This window comes from Mixophyes fleayi, chromosome 12 (genome assembly GCF_038048845.1).
Source record: "Mixophyes fleayi isolate aMixFle1 chromosome 12, aMixFle1.hap1, whole genome shotgun sequence".
Lineage (NCBI taxonomy): Eukaryota > Metazoa > Chordata > Amphibia > Anura > Limnodynastidae > Mixophyes > Mixophyes fleayi.
In genome coordinates, this window is record NC_134413.1 from 14,622,014 (window position 1) to 14,635,546 (window position 13,533).

A 13,533-nucleotide genomic window follows, 5' to 3' on the forward strand; every position below is an offset into this window, starting at 1 on the left:
GGCCGCCAAGAGGGGGGGGGAGCGGGTACTAATTACCCGGGCCCGGGCATGCCAGGGGGCCCGCCCCGGGCCCTCACTGTTCAGGGGTTTTTTTGGTTTTTTTTTAAACTTACTTTTTTTTAGTTTTTATTTTTATTTTTGCGCGGGGGGGGGCTGTATATGGGGGGGTGGGTGCGGCGGTTCAGGGCTCCGCCCCTTCATTGGTGGGGGGGGAGCAGCGTTGTAAAGAAGTAAAAAAAAAAAAGAAAGATACTTACAAAATAGCGGCGCCGGCGGCTCCTCCTCCTTCCTCTCTGCTTTGTTTACACTGACTGCCGGGCGTGATGTCATCAAGTCACGCCCGGCAGTCAGTGAGGAGCGCCGCAGCCAGGACCAAGACAGAAGAAAGAAGACAGAAGACAGAAGACAAAAGAGAAGAGAAGAGAAGAAAACAGCTAATACTAATGTAAGTAAGAAAAAAGGCACAGTGTGAGGAACAACGGTGGGGGGAGAGAGAGGCACAGTATTGAGAAAAAGAGGGGTACAGAGAGGCACAGTATTGAGAAAAAGAGGGGTACAGAGAGGCACAGTATTGAGAAAAAGAGGGGTACATAGAGGCACAGTATTGAGAAAAAGAGGGGTATAGAGAGGCACAGTATTGAGAAAAAGAGGGGTGCAGAGAGGCACAGTATTGAGAAAAAGAGGGGTACAGAGAGGCACAGTATTGAGAAAAAGAGGGGTACAGAGAGGCACAGTATTGAGAAAAAGAGGGGTACAGAGAGGCACAGTATTGAGAAAATGAGGGGTACAGAGAGGCACAGTATTGAGAAAAAGAGGGGTACAGAGAGGCACAGTATTGAGAAAAAGGGGAGAGAGAGGCGCAGTATTAATAAAAAGGGGAGAGAGAGCCACAGTATTAATAAAAAGGGGGGAGAGAGGTGCAGTATTAATAAAAAGGGGAGAGAGAGCCACAGTATTAATAAAAAGGGGAGAGAGAGGTGCAGTATTAATAAAAAGGGGAGAGAGAGCCGCAGTATTAAGAAAAAGGGGGTAGAGAGAGGCGCAGTATTAAGAAAAAGGGGGTAGAGAGAGGCGCAGTATTAAGAAAAAGGGGGTAGAGAGAGGCACAGCATGAGGAAAAAGAGGGAGAGAGAGGCACAGCATGAGGAAAAAGGGGGGGGGAGAGGCACAGTATGAGGAAAAAGGGGGGGGAGAGAGGCACACCATGAGGAAAAAGGGGGAGAGAGAGGCACAGTATGAGGGGAAAAAGGGGGGCAGCAGAAAGGCACAGAGTGATGGAGAGGGGGAACAAGATGGCACAGTGATGGAGAGCGGGGGCAGCATGGCACAGTGATAGAGTGGGGGGGCAGGATGGCACAGTGATGGAGTGGGGAGGCAGGATGGAACAGTGATGGAGTGGGGGGGTAGGAGGGCACAGTGATGGAGAACGGGGGCAGCATGACACAGTGATGAAAGAGTTTAAGATGGGGTGATTTTGGGGGACAATGAGGTCTCTTTATTAAATGTGCCTATGAATTATTTAATGTCAGTGATGGTTGCGGTAAATAGGTATATTTCTGAAATGTAAATACTATTAATTTATTGCTGGGGCTGTTTGTAGGGAGGGAAATAGTATTCACATTTAATAAATAAACCTATTATTTTAATATTGGGGCTGGAGGAAGGCCTAATTGTTAATCGTGGGTGCTATTGATTTAACGCTGGTGCTGGCTGTAATTTTCTAAAAGTACCCATTTTTTTTCCAAATAGGACCCCCAACATTCCAGGTTCCTGCCAAGCTGCAGCTAATGAAACCTGCAGCCACAGTTGGTGAAAGTGAGAAGAACAGGTAGGAGAGAGCAGGAGAGTGTGAGAAATGTTGTGATTCTAGTGGGACAATCCCAAGTTTTTTTTCTGTAAGAGGGTTTCCTGGGCACGCCAAGTGATTCATAGCCATGCCCCCAATTGTACGACCACACCCACATGTGTGTGTGGTCGTACAATTGTGGTTGTGGCCGTACAAATTTTTAGTGGCGCAAAAAAAAAATTTGGTGTTTTTTCTTTTTTCTTTAGCCGCACCAAAATATGTTGGGGCCGAAAACGTTTGGCGGCGGCACAAATTTTTTTTCATTCTCAGCTTTAAGGGGGGCCCCATTAAGTTGTTGTACCGGGGCCCTGAATTCCTCTTGGCAGCCCTGAACACTGTTAACCCAATAGCAACAGAGGTCTGATCTTCAGCTGCGAGTGCATGCCACACTCGCAGCGGGGAATCACAACCGATGCACCGCGGCACTCCACTGATGGTTGTCCTTAATTATATAGTTACAGCCGCAAGGAAGGAAGTGCGCATCTCGTTATACTTTGCAGGACTTCATCAGAGGTGGTAGCAGTGTTACCCCAGCAAGACACACAATAAGGAAGTCTCTGGACAGCCCTGTAGGTAAACATTTCTCTGGACCAGGACACAGTATGACAGATTTAAAAGTCTTAATACTAAAAGGTCTGTTTAAAAATGACAGGGAGAGAAAAATATGGCAATTCAAACTGATAAGAACATTCCAGTCATAATGTGACCTTGCATAAATAAAACTTTAAAAAAAAAAAAAAAAGAGAACATTCCAGTCATTAACTCAAGGACTCAATATAACACGTGGATGTATGACCCACTAAATGGACACACTTCACACCCCACAGCAGAGGAGTAACTCCAGGGGGTAAATGTATCAAGCTGAGAGTTTTCCATCGGGTTTGAAAAACCAATCAGATTCTAGCTATCATTTATTTAGTACAGTCTACAAAATGATAGCTAGAATCTGATTGGTTGCTATAGGCAACATCTCCACTTTTCAAACCCGCCGGAAAACTCTCAGCTTGATACATTTAAACTTCCTCAGTCATTCATTTGTAAACTTGACTGATGAAGGGGCCTCTGTGCTCTGTAAACTAGAAAATATACTTTTTTTTTGGGTTACCCAATAAAGGTATCACTCCTATAATACTTTTGTCTTTTTTGACACAAAAGTATTTAACATCACAATGAAAAGGGAGGAAAGAATTCTGAGGAGTTGAAAAACATTATATAAGTGTTTGCTAGTCTTTTTAAGTGAACAGTGCTTGCTTTAAAGGGGGCAACATAAACTAATGCCAGTATGTAAAGGCACCTTGTGATTACAAATACATATGAAAAGTTCCTAAATCTAAAATATAAGTTGCATTATATAAAACAGCTACAAACAACGGGCCTGATTCATTAAGGATCTTAACTTAAGAAACTTCTTATTTCAGTCTCCTGGACAAAACCATGTTACAATGCAAGGGGTGCAAATTAGTATTCTGTTTTGCACATAAGTTAAATACTGACTGTTTTTTCATGTAGCACACAAATATCAACTTTAAATTTCATTGTACAAATAAGCTATCAAGTATTTGTGTGCTACATGAAAAAAACAGTCAGTATTTAACTTATGTGCAAAACAGAATACTAATTTGCACCCGTTGCATTGTAACATGGTTTTGTCCAGGGGACTGAAATAAGAAGTTTCTCAAGTTAAGATCCTTAATGAATCAGGGCCAACATTCCTAAATGTATGTGTAACTGTTCTCACAACTCGACTTTATTTGACATTTGTATTTACATTTGCTGTGCAGCTATTATTCCCTGTATCAGTAATTTCAGGGGCTGACCGCAGTGTTATTCAACAGGATCCCTTAATGGGAGTACTGATAAGAAGTCTGCTGTATATAGAAAAATATTTCACCACCAACAGAACTTTATCTGAAACGTAACTCAGTGCAGAGAAACAGAGGGATCGCTCCAAATTGCCTCTGAACCAGCTCCTTAACTATTTAAATTCTACTTTATTCAGATGTGTCTGTAAAATTAGAAATAATGTTTTCCATTTCCTAAGGGTATATTTACTAAACTGCAGCTTTGAAAAAGTGGAGATGTTGCCTATAGCAACCAATCATGGGGCACTGTATAATTGAGGTGGCTGGACCCTGCGCCCGCTTCACACAGCTCTGCTTGAAAAGGGAGAGCTGCATGCACCTAACAGTAGTGCACGCAGCATTGCCCATGTATATTATGGGGATAGGGAGAGTTGGAGAGCAGCCAAGCACTGTCTAAAATTATAGCTACGCCCCCATGCATGCTGGTCACGCCCACTGGCGGCGTGGTGTGGAAACCCCCCTCTACAAATCCTGCATTTGCCCCAGAGGTGGTTGTTTGAGGTTCTTATACCAGTTTTGCCCCTCAGCAACTTGCAATAGTGATCTAATCCTTGCTTGCATGCCAGCTAGCATTTAGTATTTCACCTTTATTGGTGATCTATAGTTGCTGAGCTGCCGGGAGGACAAGCATCCAGTCTCCTCTGTCCTAACATGGCCAGCCTCTCACAGACAATATCCTATAAGGGCCCCAATAATAACATCTAGACCCCAATGTGGGAAACTGCACAGCTGCATTGGGAAACACAACATTCAGACTAATCACTATGTATTAGCAGTGGAGTGAATCAAGCAGTTCCTGGGCACCTAGTTGATCGCCTGGTTCCAGCGCCAGTGAAATAGAATTTGAAGAATGACTACCATCATGGCATCATAAGAATGATTAATTCTCACTCACACGATACCACAGACAAATTCATAACATCTCACTGAACACATTATTTGGCTTGTGCCTTACATATTTTAGTTGATTAAGGTGCTCAATGGGTCAATGGGACCCTTGCTAGAAACGTCTCTTTAACCGGTATGTTGAAATTGATATTTGTTGGCTACAGTGTCATTGTCTCATGGTTTCGCTCATCTGAGAACTGCAGACTGTCAAAAACTCTCAACAACTAAAAATCAGGGACTCTTGTGCGTGCAGTCTTTCTTATGGATAACCCCTTACAAGGTCATCACACTGTACCCCTCCTGCAGCAGAGGACTCAGGAGAATTGTAGTCAATGCACAGTCTATACTAGCTAATATGTTTGGGTGGCACGAAGGCTTAGTGGTTAGCACCTCTGCCTCACAGCACTGGGGTCATGAGTTTGATTCCCAACCATGGCCTTATCTGTGTGGAGTTTGTATGTTCTCCCCGTGTTGGCGTGGGTTTCCTCTGGGTGCTCTGGTTTCCTCCGACACTCCAAAAACATACTGATAGGTTAATTGGCTGCTATTAAATTGATGATGTTGGACACACGCTGCAATATTGCAGCCGTTATCAGCAGTTGGCCCAGTATTGCAGTGTGTGTGACCTGTTGACAGACAATTTTTGTTAGTAAATGGGGTCTGACAGTGACATGTTTCACCCATGTGTGGTTAAGTTTCTATAATAGTAGGGCTGCTTGTTGTCGTCTTCACCTTAGGTAAGCCGCCATTAAAGGTTCAAAGCTACTGATTTTTGACCGAACGTTACATGTGTAATGGAGCGTTTTATGAAATGTACCTTAAGTTTTGATAAACTAACAGCAATTCCATTATTAGGCAATAAATAGATACACAATTATGGTTTGCTATAACTGGAGAGATAATTAAGACCAGGGGGTAAATGTATCAAGCTGAGATTTTTCCGGCGGGTTTGAAAAGTGGAGATGTTGCCTATAGCAACCAATCAGGTTCTAGCTATCATTTTGTAGAATGTACTAAATAAATTATAGCTAGAATCTGATTGGTTTTTCAAACCCGCCGGAAAACTCTCAGCTTGATACATTTACCCCCATGTAACACTTTAATTACATGATAATCAAATGTAGTTGTCATGTGTGATGATTATGAAACACGATTTATTACAACACAAGAAACCTCGGTTAATAATTAGGATGATTCATAAGATATCTATATATGTTACAACATAATAAGCCTCAATTCATTGCTCATATAAATCATAAGAAATCATCTCAGTTATGTGATCAGGGAGTAGATCAAATCAATGTTTGCGATGATTAATTATTAAACTTATAGCTCATAGATTACCCAGTAAATGGGGAAAAATATCATATAGCGCCAACATATTCCATAGTGTTGTATAATCGAGGGAAATAAATTTGAAAATGCATTGACTAAAGGATCTCCCATCTTTATGGAATTCTCAGTAGTCTTTGAGCAGTGTTTGGGATATTTTTATTTTATGGATGTTTAAAGTGGACCTTTTATATAAACTATGTTTAAATGGCAGGTCTATGGTAAGACTCTCTGCTATGTGTGTTTGTTTGCAGTTAACAAAGGGAACGGTATAAGGTGCTAACATAAGATTGCTTCATTCCCTAACAGGCCTATATAAAGATATACCAAGGGGAGGAACTGCCACACCCTAAGTCAATGTTACAGGTAAGTTTATAAGTACATGTTACAACCACCGGACACGCTCAGCTAGGAATTCTCCTCCGCTTTATGCAGAGCTGAGCTTTACTCGGATGATATTGAATAATAAGATGTAAGATTATTGAATGAGGTCTGGGGTCGTAGGTGAAGCTCAGAGGGTCATAGATCTGAACATTATGACTGTCCGACTTCTGCATCATGTGACTTCCTCCGCACGATGCAGGGAGGTCACGGCGCATCTGACATCAGAGGAGGAGGGACTTGCAGTCTCCTTTCTCTGCGCTGATTACTCCATTAATTCCAAGGTAAGGGCTATGTAAATGATGCACCCAGAATTAGTTGTTAGATTAGGAAAGGGTGGTCGCTGTTACCCATTGAGGGGCGACTGGAGGAATGTGGGTGTGAGTCATGGGTGCCAGTGACAGGTTTGGAATCAGAAGGGAGTCTTGGAGTACATGGGGTATCTGAGGGCATACGGAGCATTATGAGGTATTTTTAGGGTCTGAAGCTATGTATTGTTTTACTTATATCCAAGTTAGAGTAATGTACAGCCTTTCTGAAGGTTAGAGGGCTACATATGTGGACCTTACAAATGTATCAGGTTACCTAAAACTGTCTAATAGGATGTTTTAATTATACACCTGCATCATTTACCAGAATATCATTTTTTTTATACGATTATTTACTGTATTTTTACTTTAAATCACCTCTAACCACAATTATCCTTGTTTCACATTAGGCCACGGCTGAAGCCAACAATCTCGCAGCTGTGGCCACAGCTAAAGACCTGTATAATAAGAAAATGGAAGAGGTAAGAACGCGACAGGGCGACGTCCACTTTGAGGTCTTTCAGGGCACACCCCGTCACAGAGCTCCGCCTACCAGTGGCTGACGCCCTTCTGCAGTAGATATGTTGTTTTCCTCTTCAGATAGGCCCCTCCCAGTCCAGGTAACCACCCACCTGTAGGCGGGACCATGTGCTGATGGACAGTTGTCAGGCTGTACATGCACGTGCGTGACTGCTTCCAGGACAAGATTTATGGAAGGTCCACATAGGCAATGACGGGGCAGGAACTGCTTGGGTAGCAGACGGCCCTTTATTTGAACCATTTACCAAACTTGTGATATGTTTCCTAAGGCAGTTAGTCATTTAATATCTCTTTTTTTTATATTGATTGATGATGGGGGATGGGTCGATGAAGAGTGAAGGGAGGCAGGGGGTCAGTACAGCAACAGAGCCCTTTGCAAAGTGGGCAAAAAGCGTAAATCTGGACACGACCTCTCCCCCAACGATGGGCCTCCCATATGCTAATTTTCTTTGGATAGTCTCCTTTTTTCCCCCAATAGAAATCTTTATCTTGCAATAGTTATATTCCTATTTTTCACGCTCTGGTTCAAGCCGAATTAGCAACATAAGTGGGAAAAGCTTCTTCTGAATGTTTTAGTTTATTTGGCACCTAAGGGAGGTACCGGGATTTCATAGTCTATCTCATGAGTTTTTCACTTCAAAATTTTGGGACCCTTACCCAAGACGTGCCACAACAGAGCTATATTCCCTATTTAAATCTGTTTGCATATACGATTTAGTGGTTTCAGGAATCCTAATTGTTTCCTTTGCACCCCTTACAGGTGTGTGGGGGGGACAGACCCTTCTTGGCTCCCACCGACCTGCAACACAAAAACCAGGAGCTGAAAGAAGACTCTGTGAAATTGTTCCGCGGGGTGAAGAAAATGGGGGGTGAAGAGTTCAGCCGGCGGTACCTCCAACAATTGGAGAATGAGATCGACGAGCTTTATATCCAGTACATCAAGCACAATGACAGCAAGAACATATTCCACGCGGCCCGCACCCCGGCCACGCTCTTTGTAGTCATATTCATAACATACGTGTTGGCCGCAGTCACCGGCTTTATCGGCCTGGACATTATAGCCAGTCTATGTAACATGATCATGGGACTAACGCTCATCACTCTGTGTACATGGGCATATATCAGATACTCTGGGGAATACCGAGAGCTGGGGGCAGTAATAGACCAAGTGGCAGCAGCCCTGTGGGACCAGGTACCTTTCATTATCTATATATTACGCTATCAAATAATATTATATTTTTAAGACCGATTCCATTGCATCCATGAGCGCAACCTGTCATATAAGGGCTGCTAAGGTGAACTTACGCTCTAGGTCGGAGGAAGGTGACCAATGGCTCTCCAGATGTTGTGGATCTAAAACGTCTAACTGCTGGGACTTGTAGTTCCACCCCAGCCATAGAGCCACAGGTTAAGATTGTTCTTGAATTCAGAGATTAGTAACAATCATTGTAAATTAATTTTACACATCACAGCTTAATTACTTATTCAGAAGAGAAAAAGGTAAGATGTATGTGTATTGTAAGTAAGAATTCTGATATTTAGGCTAATTTTCATTTTAGGAACAGTGGAAACCGTAAAATGACCAATGATAATAAGTGGCTATTTCTCGATAGAGGTACCAAGGCAGAAAAATGCAATAAATGCATCACACCCTTGATATAATGTACTGCAAGGTGTTGCCCATAGCAACTAGATTGTAGCTATCATGTTCTAGAATGTACTAGATAAATGAGTTAGAATCTGACTAGTTGCTATGGGCAACACCTCCACTTTTCCCCTTTTTAGAACTATTTGTAAATCTAGCCCATAGTGTTGGATACGGCTCTTGGAAGATGGTTACTTAAACCTTTATAAAGTGTTAGAAGAGAGCGATCTGGTGCTTTCATATAGTGAGGAAATTCCTCATTGACTTTTAATATTATTATTATTTTCAAAACTATTATTTCATTATAATATACTTTTAACCAATATGTTTCCATGAAAAAGAAACTAAACCCAAAAGTACATTGCTTCTTGAGTGCTATTTTATATTATGCGTACGGTAACTGTTTATGTTCAACACAGTAGAAAATATTGATCCCATGTTTGCAAACTAACTTGTCATTTCTTCTTCTTTTAAATGGCTTCTGAATCAGGGAAGTACTAACGAGGTAAGTGTATTATACCACTAACATCCAGCTTTTATGTTGTTAGGGCTCACACGGAGGTTGGAGTCTCTTTTTGGAATAACGTGGGGTCAGGTCTCGGTTTATGGTATCGGTTTATGGTACCTGTGTACTCCTCATATAGACATGAGGCTTGTTAGCTAGTAGGAGGGGACCTGGTTCTGTTCCAACCCATCTGGGCCCAAACTACTGGGAACTTACATGTTCAATGGATTATTAACAATGGCTGTTCACTGATGCTCACTGTAATCCCAAGCAGAGACATTTTTTTTAGCAGTGCAGCCCCCAAAAGAAGGGGGGAAAGGTAGCAGATCTCATAGAGAGGCTAGATGTAATCGCAAACAATAAAGTAATTTCATAGGTTTCCTGTGTTAGGAATTCACAGGAATATGAGGTGATGTTGTAATCAAAACAATATGGAGTTTATTGCAATTCACTACATAAAATGATGGTCTGAGGACAAGTACAGTGATTATTGCATAGAATCAAAAGAAGACAGGTGCCAACACAGGCTCTAAGGTAATGCAGGCATATATATAACAGTCTTAGTGGTAATACAGGAATATAACACAGTATGCAATGCAATGCAGAAATAAGACACTGTCTCTGTGGCAATGCAGAAATATAATAGTCTTTACTGCGAATGTCCCGCAGAGTGAGCAGTGAAAATTACCGCAGATATAGATATTGTGTAGAGTTATATGAATGGTGTGCTGATGTTGATGACTATAAGTTGCAAAGTCAGGTATTCGGAACTAGGAGGCAGCTGAATGCTGAGCCAGGCACTGCTTGATGCAAGGTCAGAAGCACACGGGACACCAGGAAACTAAAGTGTAGGGCTATCACTGGCAATGAGTACAGGACAGGTGAGAGCTTAAAAGGTGGAGCCTTCCAATCAGCAGTCAGAGGGAGACACACCTGGATTACATAGTAGATATGTGTAACAAGCAGAATGCAAAACAGATGAAAACCTAACACCCCCACCACCAGAATGAGGGGCAGGTGTTTATTTCCATTTATTCCTTCTGAAAAAAATAAGGGGGTTTCAGGACAGTATTCGATTTCATCTATTTGAACATCAAGGACATTTCAGATAGAGACCCTAAGGTTTTTCCAGTCAGCTATAGAACCATGGGCTTCATGACCTCCACAGAGTTCAAGGATGCTTATTTGCACATCAGCACAAGTTATTACAGCCCTCCAAAATTATGGATGGATTATCAATTGAGAGAAAATCACATCAACAACACAGTTCCTGTGAATAATTACTCAAAACGAGGATCGGTCTCACCACCACAGAGAATAGTAAAAATAACGGCAGCACTGACAGACCTAGCCATGACTTACCCTGGGTTTAATTCCATATGACGGAGATCCAGAGGAAACCGAAGGCAAGTCAGCTGGCCAGTCGGTGGCAATCTCCAGAAACTAGAAATAAGTCTAAAAAAGACACATGATATTCGTCTAACGACAACTGCAATCAGGATAGCACATTGAGAGCACACCTATGGGAGACATTGCCCCAGTGGACTGGAGAAGAGCAAAAATATCTTCGGCATGTTATAGTGAAGCCTGGAAAAGGTTTTCTGATGCTTTGAGTGAGGCAAAAGCCCAAGGTCAGCTCTGACCCTAAGGAGAGGACTTTGCATGCTTTACATTTAGTGAGAGTACTTTAAATATATCTGGGTATCCAACTAAAACATCTGGATGGAGTTCCCTCCATAGAGTGAATCACAGCTTCAGAAGATAAATTTGGCAACAAAGTATTGCAAGGTGTTACCCAAATGCAGGAGTGAGTTTTACCGCTTAGGTACCGACCCTATAGCAGGCTTGGCTAACCTGTGGCACTACAGGTGTTGTGAAACTACAAGCCCCAGCATGCTTTGCCAATATATAGCAGAATATTGCTGGAAGGGTATGCTGGGACTTGTAGTTTCACAACACCTGGAGTGCCACAGGTTAGCCAAGCCTGCCCTATAGCATCTGCTACATTGACATGATGAAATGGAAATTCGACCATTACCTGAATTGTATTTCCTCAAGTCCCTCCATGACAGCCTACTTCTCCCCCCTTTTTGAACCTTACTATTATTACTATTTTTTAATATGGTTATTATACACAGTTTGGAGTTTTCTTGTCATATGTAGTGTATAAAGCTGGGGACGGATCAGAAACAACTGGAGGATAGGAGGTGGCAGCATTTTACACTCATAGTAGCACCTTCTTCCTTCCAGTATTCAGTAAGTATGGGGATTGTCCCTTTAGTATTTGCTGCCATGGAGGGACACAAGAACATAGAATTAACAAGTAATAATTGTTGCATTTTTAATTTCTATATTGTTCTCTATTTCCAGGCACTCTACAAGCTTTACAGCGCTGCAGCCACCCATAGACACTTATATCATCATGCCTTCTCCACTCCACAACCTGAGGCTTCTGAAGACCACGAGAAGAACATCTAGCCCTAGTTCCATCTGGGGGCTTGTGTCACGCAGGCCGACAGAACATTTAAAGAGTTCCTCAGACTTAAGCTGCATGAACTTCACTGTCCACTAACTGGTAAACGTTTACTGTGCCATGGTAAAGCGGTCACGACTACATCTTTAAGAGGTGTTGTATCATCACATTCTACAACCTGTCGGTAAGGTGGTCCCTGCTCTACTGGACAACAGTTACTGCAGGACGCCCCCCCTGCTCGGGACTCTGCAACGGAAACCACCAGACAAGGGTCTGAACCTGGGACGTAAAACCAAACGTACACGGCCTGTTGCTACTTTATTTTTTAAACTAATTATATCATTTATTCTAGAATATATTGCTTATATGGTCATGTAAGTTATTTTAGACACGCACTTTACTTCTGAAGAAGAGACAGGTCCTTACCTGATGACATCGCACTTGGTAACACATTCCGTCTACAACACCTGACTTGTGAAGTCATTGTCAAGCGCTCATCACTGCTGCAAGCTTTATCGCTGCCTGTACTTTATTTATTGTGTTGTATATTTTGTTGTAACGCTACATACAAACCAATTTTTTAACGGTACACCGAGGATTTAAACAATGGCATGTTTATGGCACAAGACACATTGTAGGAGGTCATACATCTATATTACGCTGCCTCCATCAAGGTCTCTTAATCCTCTCGTCATGTTGTCAGTACATGCCCGATAACTACTAACTCACTGAGTAACCTACGCCTAGTGTCAAAAATTCTCAATACTTGACCTGTTGAGAAGCACTTGAAGAGTTTTGAAAACATCTCCCAAATTTAAGTGGCATGGGACACTTAAACACGGTGTAGGCAGCCATGTTGTGCGTATAATCCATATTCATGAGAATGCAGCCTATCGTGTCACTAGGTACCTGCGACAGCGCTAGTTCCTAGTACGTTATTAGTCTGCATTTACATGGATATTGGTTCATCTCACAAAATGGCTGCCTACTCTCAGCTCAGGTAGATAAGGGTTTGGATGTGTCAACTATCTGAATCATCTGTAAACCTTATTTAATAAAACACATATACAATTTATATTACAGTTGTAAGATTACACTGCGTACAAGATCTTGTTAAGGGACATAAGAGATAGTTGTTAATTGTGAAGCCAAGGACTGGCTTCGATCTCAGAAGAAAACTATCTTACATACAAGTTGGCGTACATAAAAAGAGGAAAATGTAATATTCAAGTATACACACATAACATTTCAGAAACGGACCCGAAAAGAAGAAATTGGACACGTGCTGTGTTTTATGAGGTAGCAGTTTTTTGTCATTTACCTACTGTCAGGACTTTATGTAAATGACTTTGAACTGGGCAGGACTAGAACGAGCCATTCACAGCATTAGAACAGTCATAGGGCTAAACTAACGATAACCAATCAGAGCAATAGAGTGGTTAGTGCTAAAGCCAATCAGAGCATCAGAAAGTTCACAATACAAAAGTTTACAGGAGACAGCAAGGAAAAAAAAATTACTAGATCTGTGTGCAAAATGCTCCTCTTATGTTCATATATTAGTTTGGTCCTATGCACAAAATAGTGTGTCTGATTGCAAGACTATTGAAGAATTAGGAGTACAGAAGACAATAGCTCAGCTAGCGAACAAATTAAATTAAATCCAACTTGAAACGTTGTAAACTAAATTATGTTATGGGGATTTGTATATTTTGACTGTTACAAGATGAATAATAAATTACTGAGTAATAGTTGC

At 41.8% G+C, this 13,533-nt stretch overlaps 1 protein-coding gene across 2 annotated transcripts in view; it reads left to right on the forward strand.

The window, feature by feature from the left end:
• Positions 1 to 13,533, forward strand: part of ATL1 (atlastin GTPase 1) — a 45,455-nt gene extending 31,922 nt beyond the window's left edge. Inside the window, exons 10-14 of one of the 2 annotated variants that reach the window (XM_075192450.1) lie at positions 6,238 to 6,294; positions 7,028 to 7,099; positions 7,918 to 8,349; positions 9,293 to 9,307; positions 11,678 to 13,533. In XM_075192450.1, the coding sequence (XP_075048551.1) occupies positions 6,238 to 6,294; positions 7,028 to 7,099; positions 7,918 to 8,349; positions 9,293 to 9,307; positions 11,678 to 11,785 (684 nt within the window). In that variant the 3' untranslated portion in view covers positions 11,786 to 13,533. The remainder of the gene's footprint in view (positions 1 to 6,237; positions 6,295 to 7,027; positions 7,100 to 7,917; positions 8,350 to 9,292; positions 9,308 to 11,677) is intronic. The other variant, XM_075192451.1, reaches the window with a different exon arrangement.